Source organism: Drosophila willistoni (assembly GCF_018902025.1).
Source record: "Drosophila willistoni isolate 14030-0811.24 chromosome XR unlocalized genomic scaffold, UCI_dwil_1.1 Seg144, whole genome shotgun sequence".
Classification (NCBI taxonomy): domain Eukaryota; kingdom Metazoa; phylum Arthropoda; class Insecta; order Diptera; family Drosophilidae; genus Drosophila; species Drosophila willistoni.
The window spans coordinates 2511304-2532152 of record NW_025814057.1 but is presented as its reverse complement, the minus strand read 5'-3'; the positions used below and the strand labels follow the sequence as shown (position 1 = coordinate 2532152).

At 40.5% G+C, this 20849-nt stretch overlaps 2 protein-coding genes across 2 annotated transcripts; one reads left to right on the top strand and one right to left on the bottom strand.

Moving 5' to 3' along the window:
- Positions 1-2274: 2274 nt before the first annotated feature.
- Positions 2275-3979, bottom strand: LOC6639588 (probable serine/threonine-protein kinase DDB_G0267686). The gene is made up of 2 exons (XM_023178685.2): positions 3658-3979; positions 2275-3487 (listed from the first exon to the last, which is right to left on the bottom strand). The coding sequence occupies exons 1-2, from the start codon at positions 3788-3790 to the stop codon at positions 2505-2507; spliced, it is 1116 nt and encodes a 371-aa protein (XP_023034453.1). The 5' UTR covers positions 3791-3979; the 3' UTR covers positions 2275-2504.
- A 12403-nt stretch (positions 3980-16382) lies between these two features.
- On the top strand, positions 16383-20263 carry LOC6639589 (protein extra-macrochaetae). The gene is made up of 2 exons (XM_023178846.2): positions 16383-17606; positions 19838-20263. The coding sequence occupies exons 1-2, from the start codon at positions 16956-16958 to the stop codon at positions 19871-19873; spliced, it is 687 nt and encodes a 228-aa protein (XP_023034614.1). The 5' UTR covers positions 16383-16955; the 3' UTR covers positions 19874-20263.
- The last annotated feature ends 586 nt before the right edge of the window (positions 20264-20849 follow it).

The following is a 20849-nucleotide window of genomic DNA, read 5'->3' as shown; positions in this document are numbered from 1 at the left end:
TGCTAGAATGCAGCACTTGGCACCGAGGATAAGGTGGAAATCTATACAAATATTTGACGTGAAGAGAATAGAAAGAAAATTTGCATTTTGACGGTAGTGGCTAGCGTCGGCAAAAGAACAAAAAGACGGCATCAGCAACGGCTACGGCAACGGCAACGGCAACAGCATCGACAACGCGGCAACAGGTAAATGCATTCTACGGCTGGATGGCATAGTTGAATCATTTAACACGTTTATGCCGGGTGGTGGATCGGAATGGTGGATTAGCTTTAGCTAGAAAGGTGCGAAAATCCATCAAACATTTGCTTTGGCTTTACGAGACAACAGGCAGCGGCGGCAACAGTTGAAACAACAACCCAAAGAGTACCTCAATCTCAAAGTCTTGGCAAAAACCAAGTGGTAGACGAAAGAACACAAAACAAGAAGGGAGAAAAACTCATTTAAACGCCCCAAAATAATGAACGCACTTGCCGACAATTTCCTAAACTCATCGATAGATGACAATGGGAATTAAAATGAGGTAAAATATAAGGTGAAGGGGCTCTGACTAGATGGTGGAATTGCCTGTTGGCAATTGGAATGTGCTTGGGCACATAACGGTGGCAAAAAAAAAACAAAAAAATGGGGGCCACCGAAAATGGGCACGTTCTCTCTCCCCAGTTCTCGATCTTGAGTTCGAGTTCGAGTGACAAATGTCAATTTGCATTCGATTTGCAAATGTTCTTTAATTGCAAATTGCTGGGTGCCCGCCACCCCCCACCCCACCGCCCCCACCTTCCCTAGACCACCTTTTGACATCGACAGATCCAATCGTTTGCTGCAACCGTTTCTCGAGCAACGGTGGCAAAATTACAGCGGCAGCGGTGGCAGCGGCAACGTTGGCCTACGTTCAAGCTCAAGAACACACCTTAAACGTTTGTCGATTTGTTTTTTTTTCTCTTTTGGAACGCTTGAACGGTTAAAACTATTGAATTGAATTGAAAATTGGAATTCATGGTGCAGAGAGTTGGCAACAGCAGCAGCAGCAACAAGTTCAAATTCAACATCCAACAGTCAACAGTCAACAAGGAACATATACAACATCCCCGACAAAAGTTGTCGCCGTTCGTCTTGCCTTGCCTTGCCTACTTCAGTGTTGGTTGTTGTTGCTGTTGTTGTGGCTGTGTCTTGCCTCGACTTTAGTTCAATGTCAATTTCGATTCGTCATCCGCAGCTGCGTTGATTTCTCGAGCGACCTATCCGCCCCCCCTCTCCCTCCTATGCCCCCTCCTCTCTTCACTCTTACTCCCTGATTTTGTCGTTGTTGCTGTTGTTTGTTTGCTTTGTTGCTGGCCTTTTTTTTATGGTCATGTTAACTTTGGACTTGGCTTTTAACACAGGACCACCGCAGTTGAGTCGACATTCAACGATCGGTCGATCGTCTTTCGCCTCGGTCCCTAAGATGAGAATGGGGCCGGGGCGGGGCGGGGATGGGTTTGGGATTCATTCTACTATAATTTATTGATGTGGTTCCCCAGTTCAATGTGGACATGTGTGGGCAGGCTAAAGGCGAGGCGAGATTACACCAACTTGCTTACTGAAGCTGCCCTTGCTCCACACACACACACACACACACACACACACACACACACACACACAGGCAGAGAGAATGCAGCTGGCCATGCCACTTGAACGCCCACACGATTGTCACTCTCTCTCTGTCTTTGTGGCCTTCTCTTTTCTGTCTACATTTGATAATAATTATGACAATCATGATGATCATGACTCAGAAGAAGAAGAAGAAGAAGAGTTTTGCATTTTATGGTACATTGCACTTTCATCGAGTTCAACTCCAAAAAAGCTTTTTGATATCAAATCGATCAATTCATTTGAGACAATTAATCAAAAAACTATTACTCACTATTAATCAGAAAACAATTTTACGTCAAACACTTTCATGTGACGTCACTTGAATAAGGTCAGATTAGCCTCTTCTTTCCTTTCTTTCTTTAATATAAATGAGTCTTTGGATCGCCAAAGAAATGTCAAATTCTACGCTGTATAAGGATATAAACTAATTTTGAAAAGAAATCAAACAACTTAAATAAGTTTCTGCATCTAACGTTTATTTTTTTGTTAAATTAATTTAGGTATTGAATAAAAACGATTTGTCCGACAAAAAATCAGAGTAAAGTGATCTGGATGATGGAATTCAACCGAATTCGATTCGAAAACTTAAAAACTGCTTCGAAAATGGTGACCCCCAACTTTTTCGAAATTGATAAACAGAAAGAATTTTCACATAATCGAAGAATGTCAATCAACTTTTTTTTTATTTTTATCTTAATATTTTGAGAAAAAAAAAATTTAGCACTTGGAGTGCAATATTTTGTTATATGTAACAGCAAACGTTTTAAGCTCAACATTTTGACCCACTGTGCACTGGACATGCGCGCTCGCAACTCTCGCATAGAGTTCACTCATACTGAGAGAGCTCAGGTTCAATTCATTTTTAGTTCTCAGTCTCAATTCCAATTTGTGGAGCTGGTGCTCACTTGGGCCTGGTCCAAGGCCATCTGCTGTTGGTTCAACAACATTTGCGAGGGCTGTGGTTGCTCCTGTTGCATCTGTTGTTGCCGTGCTTGTTGCTGCTGTTGTTGCTGCTGTTGCTGCTGCTGCCCCACTGGCGGCTGCTGCATTGTCTGCAGCAATAGCTCACCCATTTTGGCGCGAAAGAAAACATTTTGGAGTGGCGACATTTGCTTCATAAGTGGCAAAAAGCTGATTAGATAATTGTAATCAGAGTCACCCACATGCAATACATTTTTGCAACGTGCCAAATCTTGATTGGTCGACTGCATCAATTGTTGTTCCTCGCGTTTAAGATTCTCCAGAAAATTAACCTGCTCATCCACACGTTTGGCACAATGACAACTACTAGCGGCAGCTGCTGCCGTGGCTGTGCCCACTCCACAAACTCCACCACCTCCACCTCCACCTCCAGCACCCGCAGCAGCAACAGCACCAGCACCAACACCCGCACCGACTCCATATCGAACATTTTCGAGCTTCAGGCTGGGAAACTGGATAGTGGATGACTGGCCAGAAGCCATTGGGACGACATGGGCCTGCTCCTCGGCTGCTGCACTGGCCAGAGAAATGCTATGGGAGAGCCGCCTCAATGCCTGCGGTGTGGCCACATTACGAAACTCCTCCATGAGGGCATCGTTGTCCGCCTCCATATCATCTGTGGGCATTGGCTCCTCCTTGAATGACATGGCGGAATCTGTGTCCGCCACCGCATCGCCCACATCATTCCCATTGTCGTTCCCATCGTTCCCGCCGATGCTGTCGTTAAGCAGGCCATGCATATCCAAGAAACTCATGGGCTCCGAGTATGGCCACTCAGAGCCCATGGATTCGCCAAGTTGAGACTTATTCAAAGCATTCCGACAATGTCGACGATAGCTGCAACGCAAGTTCTTCCATTTACTTCGGCAATCATCCGCTGTGCATCACAACACACAGAGAGAGAGAGCAAGAGAGAGAGAGAGAGAGAGAGAACAAGCAAGTGCAAGTGCAAGTGACAAAAAGTGAGAGAGAGAGATAGGGCAGAAGAAGAAGACTTTTTGCAATTGCATTTTTTGTCATTTCTCGCCTCTATAAACTAATACTCACCACTAGCTCCAATTATTTCAGACAAATTGTGCCAAATGCGTTTTGTCTCCGTGCGATTCTTATGATCCGGATGTGTTGGATCCCATAAAGCCGGCCTTAGCCGAATTTCAGCAATCAACTTGTTCACATCCATTTGCCTGCGTCTTTATCAGTCAACTGAAAAACAAACCAAAAGTGCTCTCTCTCTCTCGTTTCGTTTTTCGCATTCGACGTATTTCAAGAGTCCAGAGAGAGAGACAGAGAGAACTCTCTTGTGAGCTCTTTTTTATGGTTTGCTCTCTCTCTCTCAACAGCAGCAGCAGCAGCAACAGACCATGACAATGCAATGTTCTGGACTGTCTTCTCTTTCCACTGCTTGCATTTACCACAAGTGAGGTATGATGAGTTCCACTGCTTCCATTTACCACAAGTGGGGTATGATGAGTTAATCATTGCATTTAACACACTCAACACTCTGGAAGAGTTAAACCAAGCTACTATCCATCGTAAAAGGGACAACTAAGTAGGGATCTAGAATGCAGATTCACATCTTTATCACATTGGCGGCAGTTCAGGTCAAACTTTAGTCCCCCTTTTGATTTACAGAGTATTCAGAGAGTCGAACACAATTGCTATTCCCCTTTTCTTATTTCACTTGCTTTGATTTTTGCGTTGGCGTTCAGTCTCTTCTCTTCTCTCTCTTTCGTTATCTCTTGCTATACACACACATGTTTATATGTATGCACACGTTCCAGACATTGAACTTGGCACCGTGGTGACAGAATGCATGAAAAACATGCAATCGAATTTGCATTGGCTCGTAAAATAATTTCATATCGTTTAATTATCCAACGCGCCAACATCCAAATATTTGCACAGCCGTTCGACCAACCGTCTGATTGCAACATGTTGCCCGAAAATGGAAACGGCAACGGCACAACACATGTTGCCGCTGGCAATTGATGCTGCTGCTGCTGCGACGGCGACAACAAGTGGACGCTGAAAATATGCGACAGCAATTATCTCGGCAACGACCGGCCGGCCGGGCCATAGCCATATAACATATCCATATGCTGTCGCCTGCTCGAATTTGCGCACGACTTTCGCTTACCATTACAAACGAAGCAAGCAACCAAATTCCCCGTAGAGACAACATGGTCATAGTCTACAAACGGAACGGTCTATAGCCGTTCCAGACCCAGGTTCATCGTTGTCGTCGTCGTCGTCGTCGTCAGTTGCAGCTGCTGTCAATCTGTTGGCTGGCCCCGCTTTGCTCTGCTTTCGAAGGCAAAACAACGAAAATTTCCATGTGTCATTTCAAAAATGCAAATATGGACATGATCTGGTGCTGCTGGGTCCCCGTCCAACTGGAGAGTTGGAGCTGATTCTCCGCTTTATATGCCTTGCAATGTGCTTACTGTCTGCTGTCTCCAGCTTTAGCTTCAACTCGTCAGCTCACTGACAGCTAAGTGACGTCTAAATTTTGTACAACGAAATGATTATAAAGGCATTTATGCATGCGTAGTATAGTAGAGAGAGAGAGGGAGAGAGAGAGAGAGAGCCTAGCCATAATCGAATTCGAATCTCAAAACTGATCGCGTATCAATGTGATCGGCCCCAACTATCTCTACAGTTTGTTGCAATTGATTTGTTGGGCAGGCCAAGTCATTCCAATCGAATACCAATACCAATCCCCTTAACCCATTTCCATTTCCATTCTCCTACACCAGACCCCAGACCAGAAGAAAACGTTGCGACGACGACAAGTCTGTCAATTGTCAATGTTTGTATTCAAATTTGGTTTTTGTTTCTTGTTTATTATGGCTTAAGCCAACAAGCAATTTATGATCGCTTTGTTTAGTCCCTTTGGGTAATCGCATAAAACTTAGGTAACAAACATTTTGGCCATTCTTTTAGAAACGTATTCAAATCTATTCGAATACGTTGTGTGATTCATTCATTGATTAAATGCTCATAGTGCTAAAGAAAACAAATAATACATACTTAATATGAAAAACTATCACAAATGATTATGTTATAACTTTAATTCTAACGCCCCATAAATGGCAAGTGCAATTGCTGTTGACGCTATTTACGTTTTAGCACATAAAAAATGTTGCCGTCGTGATCGTGCTGCTGCTGTTGCTGTTGCTGTTGATTGTTACAACAAATTTGCATAATTATGCCGCTTATCTTGGCTATATGTCTGGGCAATAACACACACTTGCAGACAGTTGGACAGACGACAGACACACAACTAACTTGGTGACTCTTAGACGGGCAACAGCACACGCGCCAACAGCGACAGCAGCAGCAGCAACAGCAGCAGCAGCAAGAGCAACACCCACATGGGGCAATTCAATTGTCTGTTGATGCCACTGACAATGAGAGTCAAATCTATGCAAACTGCCGTGTATACATACATTGTTGCCGCTGTTAATTGCTATTGGCAACATCAGCAGCATTCGTCTTGTGTCTGTCAGGCAACATTCAGCAGGCAGCAGGCAGCAACAGCATAATAAATTACACAGATCAGCTAAAAAACAGTTAGTTGACATTGACGCACTGCGAATCATAAAAACTGACAACAAATTGATTGCCAATCAACAACATGAACACGACAGCAGCAACAATTGCAGGTGTCAATGAATGTTGCCTATAAGGCAAAGACAAGCGTGGCAAGAAGAAAGCAGACAGAGCAGACCGATCGACCGAACAGAGACCACAAGAAAAGTCTCTTCCTTGGTTTAGTTTGGTTTGGTTTGCTTAGCTTTGAAAATGGGGAGCAAAAAAAGTTAATTGGCCAATGCCAATTGCTGCTAATGTGGCTAGTTATTATGTCAAACGGTCAGTAGCAAACATTTTCTTAATGAGTTGCTCTGGCTCTGGCCTAGCGAGTTTAATTGAATTTTCCCGCCTGCCTCTGAGACGAAAAAATTGTCACGTATTTAGAGATGCGGGCAGCCAGCCTCTCGAAAACGGAATCGGAATCTAAATTTTGTATCCCGATCAACCGGACAAACGACTGTTTCTTGGCTATTCTACGATTTTTGCTACAGTTTGGGTTTGAAGTCAGCAACAGTCCACATCAACCCACACGACTCTGACTCCAACTCCAATTCGACTGCAACTCTGCGACTCTCCTCTTCAAATGAAAGATGTCCATGGAGCGCACATGAAAAAATTCCAATAGCAATTAAAAATATTTACAACGCAAATGCAGCAGCTGCTGGACTCAAGTCTGGCCTCTGACTACACTTGGAGAAATGCAATGCATTCTGCATTAGAAAAAGGAGTAGCAGTATCCTGACCCAAACGATTCCTACACATCTTAATTAATCAAAATCCCTTGGGAAAAATCTGTTAAATATCTAGGATTAAATTTAGACAATAAACTATTATTTAATGAACATATAAGTAACACAATTGATAAAATCAACAAGACTGTTCGTATACTATATCCTTTTATAAATCGAAAATCTCATTTATCGACTAAAAACAAACTAACAATATACAAATCAATAATATTACCAATGGTTATGTATGGGGCAGAAATATGGAATATTTCAGCCAAAACGCATTAAAAAAAACTCCAAATCGCACAAAATAAAATTTTAAAAATGATCCTAAATTTACCACGTCATCACAGAACGACTTCTCTGCATGAAATAGCCAATAATAATACGATTGATGAGGTCATCTCCCGTGCAACCATAAAATTCACTAATACAAAAAATTATCTAGCTCGATATATGAGTTAACAGGTACTTACCATACTATATCTACATATATAGTTTCCCTAAAGTGCCTGCCTTTTAAGTTCTAAGTTAACATTAAGTCCTCTATAAAGGTTTCTCGTCCAATTTCCTTTACCATTCAAAATCTACAAAAAATAAAATTAAAAAAAAAAAAAAACAAAATACAAAATATCTCAGCTGCATAGACAATAGTCTAAACTCTGTAATGTAAATAGCTAGCTTTAAGCTAAATTGAAATGAAATGAATTAATTAAAATTCTTATTCAAATATATTTTCTAAATTTTAAAAGTCAATAGAACCTAAATGATTCAAGAAGTCCTTCTGGACATCCCTTTGCCATTAGGATTCTGTGGGTGTTATGTCAAGGAATATTTCAGGCCTCTTTCATAATAATTAAATGGGAAAAAGTGTCTTTAACAAGCCACCTGGCTCAATCTTCTATTAGTTCTGTTGTATTGGCCAACTACAATTAGAACCATCAAGAGATTTGCTTAGTTTTTGTGTGCTGTGTAGGCAGACGGATTTCACCAGGCAAGAGGCATCGCCATCGCATCACGATGTCTTCGATCGATCCAGTTCGCGTCCAGCAGCAACAGCAACTGCAACAGCTACAGCAGCAGCAAATGTCTGTAGATCAACTCCGTCTTTGGCAGCTGCGTTGGCCGTTAGAAATGCTAATGAAAGTCAAGCGGCATCGTTCGACATTGGCAGCAGCAACGGCAACGGCAACAGCAGCTGCTGCTGCTGCGGTGCGTTTTGCAATTTGATTGCATGGGCATAGAAAGTTGCACGGCTACTGTTTGTTTTTGGTGGACGGCCGGCCGTGCATAGAGCATTCGAACAGCTGCCTCGGGGATTGGATTGGCATTGCGATTGCAATGGCAAAGGCAACTGCGACATATGCAACAACTCTCAGAGGCGAGCGTCCACGTTGTTTTCCACCGTTGTCGCAATTTTTCCTTTTTTGCGCGGAAATTCTGCACACGTGTCGTCAGCGCAAACTGCTCTGCCACCATCTGTGTGTGTGTGTATGTGTGTGTGTGTGTGTACTTGGGCTCTTTCAAGTTTTTATGATTGGCGGCGCTTCCTGCTGCTGCTGCTGGCAAGGACGTTTGGTTTTTGCCTGTCCTACCCTCCCTATTTCCCCTACACCCAGTTGGCCGTCGCTTTCCCCCGTTTTTATGCCCTGCCCTCTCCATCTGTCCAATATCACATGTGTGCGCCGGTCGCGCTTTTGTTTTTCACATTTAGTTTTCTTTTCCTTCTGTTTCTGTTTCTGTTTTTTTTTTTTTGCGCTCACACATGCAAGGCAGCCGGCAACGATCGACAGCAGGCAACCAGTTCAGTTCGCCGGCAATTGCCGCATAATTTTTATGGCATGCAGCAGCAGCAGCAGCAGCAGCAGCCGTCGCTGATGAAAAGCAAGAGCAAGAGCAAAGAGCAGCACATGGCCACCGCCCGATTCTTTGCATTTAACCCCAAAAAACAAACAGAAAAGAAATCTCAATGCATCTCACATGGCTCTCTCTCTCTATGGATGGACATGTGCGTGGAATGCCTTCAGCAGCTGTGAGTTATCTTGTGCTCATGTGTCACTTGAAAGTTGGAAGTTTTGCAGCTGATAAAAACCCATGAAGGAGCCCGCATCAATACACACACACACACACACACACGCACACACATAGAGCACATATGAGATGAGATCTAAAGACATTTACCATGTGGGTTTCACATATATTTTTTTGGGAAAGACTTTCATCCTCAGAATGCATGGGAAAAATTAAAAAAAAAAACATATCCCAAGAATTCGGTAAGAATTTTCCGTATCCTTATCAAAATGAAAGACCAATAAATATTTGCTTTAAATAGATTTTCCTCTGCCATAAATATCTTCTTAACAATTATAATTTTTACAAGCTCTTAATGATTATTTTTGGCAAAGATCAAGAAAAGATATCTAATCATACTTCTGTTGGTATATATAGAATCTACATCTATAAATAGGTTTCTGATGAAGCATTTTGTGTCATTTTGTAAGTCTAAGATATAAGATAGAGATAGATGATAAGATGAAACAAGCGATAAGATAGAAGAACTTGAGTAAGAAGTAGAATTGAAACTTACCCAATTCAAAGCATTCTCAATTCATCCCACATCCATTTATCCTTGTTGTTCTTGTTTACTTTTCATCCTCTCCTTGTAATTGTTTTCACTTCTCTTTTCACCATCAACTTAATTATTAACCAATATTACACAATAACATAACACAATAAAAAAAATAAAAAAAATATATATAATGGAAATTCATTATTTGCTGGAATTAAAGATATAAAATTGTATTATTAAACTTTTGAATGTAGAAAATAAATTTGTAAATACAGAATTTAGACACAAATAAGATTATTTCTAGTATTGCCAAACTGTTTACGCTGTATTTAGTTACATGGAACTTGATGGTGGACAACCTGCTAACCTTTTGTCTTGCCTATGATATAATCCTCTTTGGGAGACTAACCTCGAGCCTGTCTATATCCAAGGTTTGATACGTTTTTAAGATAAAACTAAATCTAGACAGATTAATAAGTTAAAATTTGAAAAGAAAAATCATAGACTAGAAATCAGAAGACAATTCATTTTGCTTTGGCTTAAATGTAATGACTTAATGTGCTCTGGCTCCGCCGACTGGTTAGTTTTTGCATTTTCCATTGCTGTCGACAGGTTTTCTCCTTAATGCCAATTTATGTATGTTGTTATCTAGCTAAAAGAGGATGCTGCTGCTGCAGCTGCTCAACATATCAAATGGCCATTGCCACTTTTGTAGGCTTAAGCAGCTCAACATTCAGCAGCAGCAGCAGCCGAGTCAGTCCATCCATCCATCTATCCATCCATCATGCCAAATGTGATGGACTCTTCTGGGCTCATCTCTTGCCTTCTCAACCTCAACACACACAACAAAACACACACAATATAACACAACACAACAGAAAACCATAAGCAATTAGCAACTGGCGACAAATTGACGAGGATGACGACCAAAAACAAAAGAAGAAACGAACAAAAAATGAAGAGAAATTCAGACATAGTGACAGAGACAGGGAGAGACAGAGAGAGAGGGAGGGCAAGCTCTGGGCCTGGAGCGACCACCTGCCGAGATTTTGTGCGAAAATTGCTATGTGGATGGGACGGGACGGGAAAGTGGATTGTGGCAATAATATTTACTCGATAAGGACGATCTGCGATCTGCGCTACCTGTTGTTGTCTCTACCCGAGACTCTCTAATGAAGTTGCAACTGCAAACCAAATGACTCACTCACCATTTGGCAAAATCTTCACCAGAAGAGGTCCTTATCGTTAGCATTGTCTAGACATATGCAGGCGACATTGCCTAATGACCAGCAAATATGCCCGAAAACCAACAAAAAGACGTAAAGATCGAATCGTTTGGAATATGTAACAAAGTTGTGTAGTACTTGAAAAACAAATTGAGCTGAGCAGGGTTCTAGAAGCTGGCTCAACTCAGCTGTCTTGGTCCCCCCACCCCCTCAACAATTAATATGCCAGCAGCAGCCAGGAAAAAGCCCGGTGCAACGGTAAAATGCAATACAAATATAACGCCAGCCGGCCCAAAAAACAAAAACAATCGCCTGCAGATGCAATATCGTCGTCATCGTTGCTCCTGGCCGGCCTTCCTTTCCTTTTTTCCACTCAATTAGGGTAGCAAAAAATATTACATACTTCCTATACTATACTATATAGTGAGAGAGAATCAAGCGGCTGCCGTTGCGCACATTTGCCTAAATTCCATTCCCATTCCTCGTCCCTGTCTCTGCCCCTCAATTTCAATCCAGTTCTCTCAAAAAATTGTTATAGCATATGTCGCGGCGTGCGGCGCAGTTGTTATCCTTGTTTGCCACCACTGTTGCTGTTGTTGCTGCTGCTGCTACTCATTGTTAATCGTATCCTGCGTAATAGCATAATAATCCCTAATCGCTTCTGATCTGTTCACCTGGTTCTCTTCACTCTCACTCTCTCTTTCTCTCTCTCTGTGTCTGTGAGTGTAAGTGTGTGAGCGCCTCAGTTTGCCGGCTGCACATTTCCATCGATGATATCCTTTGGCAGCTTTACAAATACTCAAATACTCGTCCTACCATCGCGCGTCCTTTGTGCGCCTTTTGTCGCAGAGTGTCCTTTTTTTCGTTTTAATAGGGCTGGGGTTATTTTGACAACAGTTCATTTGCCTTCTGCCATTGACATTTGTCATGTAGTCGGGTTTTTGTTTCTTTTGGGCTTCCCATCCAGAGTTTGGGTTTCGGTTTCGGTTTCGACTTTTGTTTGGCTTCTTTCTGCAATTGGCTTACATTTGTTTTGCATTCATTCGGTTTGTTTTTCAAGAAGATGCAATGCTTGACTAATGTGGCAACAATCCCATTCTATTTAGTAGTCAATTCTCATTAATAATGATGAATATTTGATTATTGTTGGTTGGTTGGTTGCTTCGTTGTTGTTGCTAATTTGAATTGAATGCAATAACTATTTAACTGCTCGTGCATATAATAATCAAAAGGAGATTTCTATTGAATCCCCCACACACATTGTCAATTAGCAGCAATCAAAACAAGTTCACAGAAACAAAGTCCATCAAATAATAAATTTAATCTATCTCTAGATAAACGATAACTAGCTAGTCTATATCTGAGCTAAATTTGATCTTCATAAAGGCCACACACAAAACCTACAAAGTAACAAAGTAAAGAGAACATTATTAAACGATAAACTTGTAGAATACAAAGTATTAAGGCGTCTCTTATTGATTGATATTGGCATTATAGCTATTCGTTTTCATTCAATGCATTATCTTTTATACAAATCAGATGATTTAAAAGTGTCAGAGAGGCCTATGAAATGTTAATCAACTAAGCAAAAGTTCTTGAGTAATTTATAGTAAGAGAATACACCTAGAACTCACTTTGCGTTGGGGATACGTTCCAAAAAAACACGACGCAAAGTGAATTAAGATTTTCTATAGGCAACCATGGAAAGATCAAAGATAGGTTCCCGGGCTATGAAAATACTAATTTCTAGAAAGAAAAATTGAACAAAGTAAACATTTAAAAACAAAAATATTATTGCATTCATTCATTAAAAAAAAAACTATTTCCATTAAATCAAAATAACCTATTCAATTAGTTAATCTTTATAAGTTTTTAGTGGCTTCGTTCACCAAAAATTTGTCCAGAGTTTGGTGAATACGTTTTTTTTGTAAAGTTAAATAAATTTCTTGGTAGCAGTTGATGTTTGCAGCTACTGCCTGGGATACCTTAAAACTTCTGTCATTGTCAGGATCGTTTTGTTATAAAAATTCTCCATTGCTTCGTCAATCAAGCCAATCGCTTTTGAAATTTGTTTGGAGGTTAAACACTGTTCTACGAACATTTCTACTAAACCATCCCCGAGTTTTGATATCAAGACGCAATTATAAACAGAAGTAGGTAAGCTAGATGTCAATGTTGAAAAAAGTAAAACTGCCAAAAATTCAAAGGCAATGTTGGTAAAAGTTGATATTAGCGTTGCCACAATGGCTGATTTAGGAAAAAAAAGTTAGAATAACTTTTAGAGAATATAACGACGCACAGTGAAAATTAGTACTAATAAAGCAGCGACGCAACTTCGAAAAAACGCAAAACGAAACGACGCAAAGCGGGGTCTAGGTGTAATACTAAATGATTTTCATTTCTTGCTGATCATAGCACAAATAAATCTCAGTCAATCTATCTCCCCCGTTTTCTGGCCTTGCATTAAATCGACAAATAAACCAAAAAAGTTGTTAACTTGATAGTCTCTTAAAGAGAGCCCCATATCATTACCCTATTCGTCTGAGGATAGTTCGATATGCGCCACAGTAAATAAATCCCTGCAAAATTTAGCCTTAAAAGTCTAGGAAAGGTCTCAGAGATGTCCTTTTTGGCAAGGACATAGAAATAAGGAATTTCAGAACTCTTGTAGCTTAATTTGTTTTCATTTTATGAAACTTTCTTTTCATTAAATGAGTATGACTTTTCTTCATTGTTAGGGTATATGAGAAGTATGGCAATTTTCTTGCAGTTCCCATTCCCACGCATTGCCGTTTATTGTTCCGCAAGACTAAAACAAACAAAATAAAGAAGAAGAAGAAGAACACATACACACTCACACACCAAATAAACAAAAGCTCAGCGATCATTGTCGCCTCAATGAAACTGTGTGTTTTTTTTTTTTTGTTGTTGTTATTTTTGAGTGAATTACTTAGTATTCAGTTACCATAGCAATTGGGGGCCGGATGCAGTTAAGCAATGATATGGATGCCATGCCTGACGAAAGGAGTACACACACTGTCTGGAGTGACTGGATTGGACTGGGACTGGACTGGGCTTATATGCAAAATATGTTTAAAAATAAACTAGCCAAACGAAACGATTCCCCAATTCGATTTCATTAATGAGATTCGCGCTTGTCTCGCGTATGCAACATGTCAACTGAGTGAATTGAGAGGGTTGGCAGAGAGGGGAGGGGCGAGGGGGAATGGAGTTCCATTTCCATTCCCCATTCAGAATGGAGCAGCACCCCTCTTTAAGGATGGCCGTTTTAATGGCTTGCGGAACTTGCTGCATAACTAGACGTCGTCATTTCGCTTTTGGATTTAGCCAAAGGGGATAGGCAAGAGGTGTGGGGGGGAGGGGGGGAGTTAGGTAGGGTAAAACTGTGATGAGTGACGCGTATTGGATTTCAACATGCCATGCACGCGGCATGCGGCTGCATATCTGCAACGCCATCTCGAAGCGATCTCTCGCTTTGCCTTCCCATGTTGAGGCCCGCTGCCTGCCTGCCTGCCCGCTGATTGACATGTGATCCCATCGTATCCTCAGCAAGTTCTACGGCTTGCAAATCACCTCCATCTTGCTCCTGCTCCTACTCCTCCTCTACATAGCAGGCATCTTTCGCCCTCTCTCTCTCTCTATATCTCCGTCTTGCTTCTTTCAACCTGTTGGTTTGTTGGTCGCTGCTCATTTGTCATTCAGGCGAAACACTCAGTGTCGTAAAGTAAGCTCCGTTCTAGTCTGGGGGAAGCAAAGAAGAAGAAGAAGAAAAAAAATGAAATCTCGGCTGCTGCAGTCATAAAATTATGATCGGTATTTCTCTGGTCTCCATCCTTCTCTCTCTCTCCCTCTCTCGCTCTTTGGAAATTTGAACACTGTGTGTCGCGGTTGGGGTTTTTTAGCCAGCATTTTTTATGAAATTATTTTTGGTTTCTTTATTTGGTTATGGTACAGGGATTTTCTGTTGTATTTCATGCAACACCTTGGCATTACTTGGAAATGGTTCGCGAGGAGATTCCAAGAACTACACATGAAGCCTAAATATGTGTGGATACACATATAGAGAAAAAGATGATCAGCATTGAGTTCATTCATAAGATTTGAATAACTCTTCGCCCCCGCACCACCCCACCCTGTCGTCTTCACACGCGTCGAGATAGCAGCAACCCAAAGCCCAGCCCAGACATGTAGCCAAAGACAGCGGCGTGTCATTTTTCACAAAACATTGCTTTCAATGAAAAATATGCACACACATTTCCTCAATGAAACAAAGCCAAATCAAACACTTGAGAGTGCGGCAATAATAGTGGTCGATCTCTGTCTCTTGGTCGGTCTCCTCTCATGTAACATGATCGTAATTTCATGCCCAAGAAGAAACCCTACAACTGCCACAAAACAATGATTATATGAAGTGGGAGAAAAGTCAAGGCGCCTCGCATCGCATCGCAGCATAACATCATTCCCATACATACATACATACATACATATGTGTGTAAGTATCACGATCCGCAGAGAGCAGTAACTCAGAGATATCATAAACCCAAATTAAGATAAGCCACACACATGGAGGAAGAAAAATAATCTTTTAACGCCTCGCACACACATCAGAGCCAAAAAGAGAAAAACACTGATAGAGAGAGAGAGAGAGAGGTAGGTAGGGAGGGAGGGAGAGAGTCAACCACCACACAGCACTTTTCATTCATTTTCATTCACAAAAACAAAACAAGCAAATACCAAAACGAAATGAAAACCCTCACTGAAATGTTTAGCAATTGAATTCTCCAACAGTGCGGAGAGAGAGTGAGAGAGAGTAGACTCACGAGAGAGAACCGCACAAAATCCGACCAATCACAATAGAATTTCCCCTTAGCAAACACGAACACTGTGCATATTGTGTGTGTGGAGAGTGTTGGCTGATTTGCGTTTGCCTAATGGAGGGGTAGGGATCTGAACAGTTTGGATGGTGGATGATGTGTAGAGACCTGGCTTCGAGTGGAACATGAGGAAACGGTGGCACTGGATAGGCTTACCAACGAGCTGAGTGTAGAGTTTGTGGCAACTGTGATTTAGTTGGAAGCTGGGGAAATCATTTTTGTAGAATGATCAGATCAGTCCACACAATGTTGGGAACCCAATTTGTGGAACACAACCTGAGCTGGGAAAAGAATGGCAATAACATTTTAAAGAATTTTCATAAATATTATAAATATTTAAGAGTATGAATTTCAAAGTGTAAAAGAAATTAATATACATAAATGTTTAAATTGTCAACAACTCTCCTTAAGTTTTTCTCTCCAATTTACTCTTCTTCATTTCCACTTGCCACAACAAGTAGCCCTTTTCTGGCACAGATTTCACCACAAAAGTAAATCCTCCACACAACAGACAGACATTCCACACTATCATCACAGGAGTCAGTTACAATCCTCAATTCTCTCCACTCTTTCCCTTTCCACAAATTAGTAGTAACGCTTGTCATTGAGTCTCTCCCTCTCCCATGCCATTCGTTTCTCTCCAAACATCTGTGTTCACTCTCTCGTCTAACTTCGTCACTCTCCATTACGCTCTTAACCATATGCTCCGCCTTTTGCGGCACTCGGCAACTATAAAAGGTCGCGTAGTGAGCGCAACGAGCTCATTCGTGTTCAACATTCGCTGGTTGCTCGTTCCGTAAAGAAAGCAAACGTACCAAAAAACAAAAAAATAAGAGAAACAAAAAAAACTTTAGAAAAAAATTTGAGCAAACTAAAAGTACTACAAATTTTGTCTCTTTAATATTTTAATTATTCAAATTGATTTTGAAAAACCTCATCTCACTACTCGAAGTAAGCAATCTCGATCGATCGCCGTGCAAGACACAATTAAACACGCTGGATTACCATTTTTTTCTTGTTCCGCAAAAACAAACAAAAATTCAAAGATTTAATAAATAAATAACAAACAACAACAAAAACAACCCAAAACGAATTATCATCTCAAGTGCAGTGCAAGTGTTGGGATAAGCAAAATAATAATAATAAAGAAAGCAAATTAATCATTACAATCAAGTAACAAAAAAACTCGCAGTTGAAACAACAAAAACCAAAAATTCATCGTTGAAAGGAAAGAAAACCAGAAAGGAACTTTCGTAACCTCGCTAGTAACCGGTACGACCGTGTAAAAACCGCCAAAATTCTACTCAAGGAGCGTAAAGCAATCATCTCCAGAATGAAATCCCTGACAGCTGTTTGTCAAACAGGTGCCTCCGGCATGCCGGCCATCAATCCAAACGGACGCATCACCCGTCATCCACCTCATCGCGGCGATGGCGAGAATGCTGAAATGAAAATGTATCTCTCCAAGCTAAAGGACTTGGTGCCCTTCATGCCCAAGAATCGCAAACTATCCAAATTGGAAATCATACAGCATGTCATTGACTACATCTGCGATTTGCAAACAGAGCTGGAAACTCATCCCGAAATCAATAACTTCGATGCGGCAGCTGCATTGAGCAGTGTTGCACATGCCGCCGCCGCCGCCGAAGACGACGACGACGATGATGACATGACTGAGGCCGACAACAACAACGATATGTTGGTGGCCCAACGTTTGGCTGCCGAGCAGCAACTCCAGCTCCAACAACAGCAGGAGCAGCAGCAGCAACTTACTAAAATCTCTAGTCCCGCGGCCCGTATGCCCCTTATCGATCGCCAGAGTCCCAATACAATTGTGAAGGTGTCGTCGTCATCATCATCAACATCAACATCAGTATCATCATTAGCCACATCACCAGTGGTGACAGCATCGGCGCCAGTGCAGCAACAGCAGCAGCAGCAGCAGCTGCCATCGCAGCCCCAGTTAGCCAACAGTTTAACGACGGTAAGTTTCCCAATCCGCCATCCCCCTCTCTCTCTCTCTCTCTCTCTCTCTCTGTCACTCCCTCCATGATAACAAATTTGCAATGCAAATGCAGTCGAAAAGAACATTTTGTGTTTAATTCGTTTTCTTCGTTGACCTCATTCATAAGTCACTCGCAATTGTTTGGTAGTTCGTCACTCACTCATTCGGTCAGTCAGTCAGTCAAATGTAAGGACGTTTAGTCGGCGGCCTCACTTAAATATTACAACAGAATTCTCTTGTTGCTGAAATATCTTTTTTGTTCTCTTTCATTAGCTAAATACACTTGGTCATGGTTTAATTCGTTCAAAGAATAGAAAAATTATAAAGTTACCTTTGACAACGATTCTCTTCCTTTTCTGGCTGAAAGCGATCAAGTGAAACAATAACAAGGCCTAGATTAATAAACAGTTATCTCTCATAAAAGTCAAAGGCAGCATTAACAAAAGTTTGTTACTTTAATTGTTTGATATAATCAATCCAAATGTGTGTGAGTTGGCGATCATGTGGAAGTTAAAGGGAGAGAGAGATTCCTTTATTTGCACTGCGCCAAATGACTTTTGAGCCACTGTACATACATACATACATTTTGTTTTTTGGGGACCGCCGCCGCCCCTACTGTCCCTCCCCCGTCTGTCTCCATCTCTCTCTGTTGTTCCGGCAAAACGTTTCACCCAAATTTCATTTTTATAGACATTTCACATATATGTACATATGTATGTTTGTTTGTATGTATTTATATATATATTTTTTTTGTTTTTCTGTTGTTGCGGTTGTTGTCGCCATCTCTCGGCAGAGTTTCTTTCTTTTGTGTGTGTGTCTGTGTTGTAGTTGTTGTTGTTGTTGTTGCCTATACGTAGCTGTTAATTTTTTTTCTCGCGGCCTTTTTTCAACAATTTTTGTTGTTGTTTTGTGATGTTTTAAATGAACACCTGCAGATACTTAAATTTATTTCATATATACATATGTATGAGTGTGTATGTGTGTGTGTGTGTATCTGTGTCTCTCTTGCTCTTACATACGCACAGGCAAAGCTTGAAAACGGAATTTGAAATTGGAGAATCATCATCAGTTGCGTCTCCCCCCCAATGTCTCTGTCTCACTCTCTCTCTGTATCGCTCTCTCTGTCTCCCCTTTGTCCCATCCCATCTATCTCAATGTCTCAGCCTCCGCCTTAGCGTTCATTGTTGTAGTTGCCTTTTGATGCTTACTTCATTAGCGTAGTTTTGTTTTTGCTTTTTGGTCATCTTACATTTTCGGGGGTTTTTGTTGTTGTTGCTGCTGTTAATAATTAATGATCTTGGCAAAAGCAACAATAATAAAAAATTGTTTAATACTTGAAACAGGTTGGAAATATAAGGAATATAACAATTTTTTTTCTCTTTTATTTTGTTTTGTTAATAATAATTTGGGTTTTCACTGTTTTTGACTTGAGTTTTTTGTTTGTTCGGCTTTGATGGTGGTCTTTAGTTATTGATAATAAACATTTTTGGCGTTTTCCATTGATTTTGATTAATTGCATATTCAATGATCCCCAGTCTCTTGCTCTCTCTTTCTTACACTCTACTCATTTTGCTTAACAAAATCGTTAATTATAGAAGAAAATGAAAAGTATTTAGGCCTCAATTAATTAGGTTTTCTGTTTTTCCTTTTCTTTTCATTGCGAAACATCTGCCTTAAGATAGAGATAGCTAGATAGATATGTATGCGATCCCCCTCCTTTCCTCTGCGAATCCTTCACACATTTGCCCTTCGCCACCCCTTCCTCATCTGTGATGTGTCACCACGAAAATTCTTTCGAAAAAAAAAAGAAATGCACGTGTTCGGAATGTTCTCTGGGTAGTTTCTTTTTTTTTCTTCGCTATTTATTTCTTTCATTTGCTTCTCTGGTCTTTCTTTCTGTCTTTCTCTTTTCATTTGTTGTACTTTTTCGCGTGGCGCAGCTGTGCGCCAGTCGCCAATCGGTCGTCCCTCCTCTCTGCCTTGCTTTCCCCGCTCTCCCCTTGCTCTTCTTGTTCCCTTACCCAACGACACACTCGTCAAGTTCTGCGGTCACTTAACAGTAATAGCAACAACAATTTTTTGAGATTTGTCATATTATGTGTGTTTGTATGTGTGTATGCATGTTTAGGCGCCGCCATATCAAGCATCCAAGACATAACGGTAATAAAGAATTGTAAACTAATTGCTTCTCTTTCTCTATCTCTTTACAGCATCTGAATGCAGAAAAGGACAGCAGACAGTCGTAAATCCATACACTTATATAAAAAAAAACTCTTTAACTAAATACATAATAATTATATCAATAATATGAATATGTATAACGGCGCAAGCAGCGGCAGCGGCAGCAGCAGCAGCAGCGGCAGCGGCATCAATGTGCAGTACAGTCAAACTCCACTCTCAAAATATAAAAACCTTCGTGTGAAGATCTCCTCTCCACCACAGAGAACATATATAGAACAACACAACAGTTACAGTAAAATAATAATAATATTCTTAGCAACAACAACAATGTTAACTTCAAAAGCTAAACTAACAGCCACGCCCCCATCTACATATATTAACCAATGTTTTTTTTTCTTCGTATCATATGTAAGCATTGGGGGCCCAGCAGCATTCGCATTTCGCATTATATAAAACAAAAAAGCAAATACTTGAAACAGTTTAGTTAGTTAGTTTGTAGGCCGCATTCTTCGAAAAGAAAAAACCCCCCCCAAAAAAAAAAACAACAAAAAACTCAAAAAATATTACAACCAACCAATTTAGCATTACAAAACAGCATCAGCATCAGCATAAGCACACCTAAAAAACATTATTATTATTAACATTTACAATTAGTTGCAGAGGCGAGAGTAAGAAAGTTATGAAGTAAGAGAGAAAAGAAGAAAAAACTTGGCAAAGCTTTAAACAATTTAATTTTTCCTTTTTAAACGCTAAATGCGTTCGTAAACGGTTCATAATGGATCCACCAAGAACGATGAAAACTGAAACTGAAGAGAACCAATTTTATTTTATTTTATTTTTTTTTTCATTATATAGATTTTTGTTTGTTTTTATGTGTTTTTTTTTTTTTAGTTACTAAATGCAAAGCAGAGAGCAGCAATAAATAAAATAATAATAAAACAACAAATTGAATGAAACTTTATATATACATATACATATGTATGTATATTTTGATCCTATTAATTTTAATTTCACATTACTAAAGTCGTATGAGAGAAAATT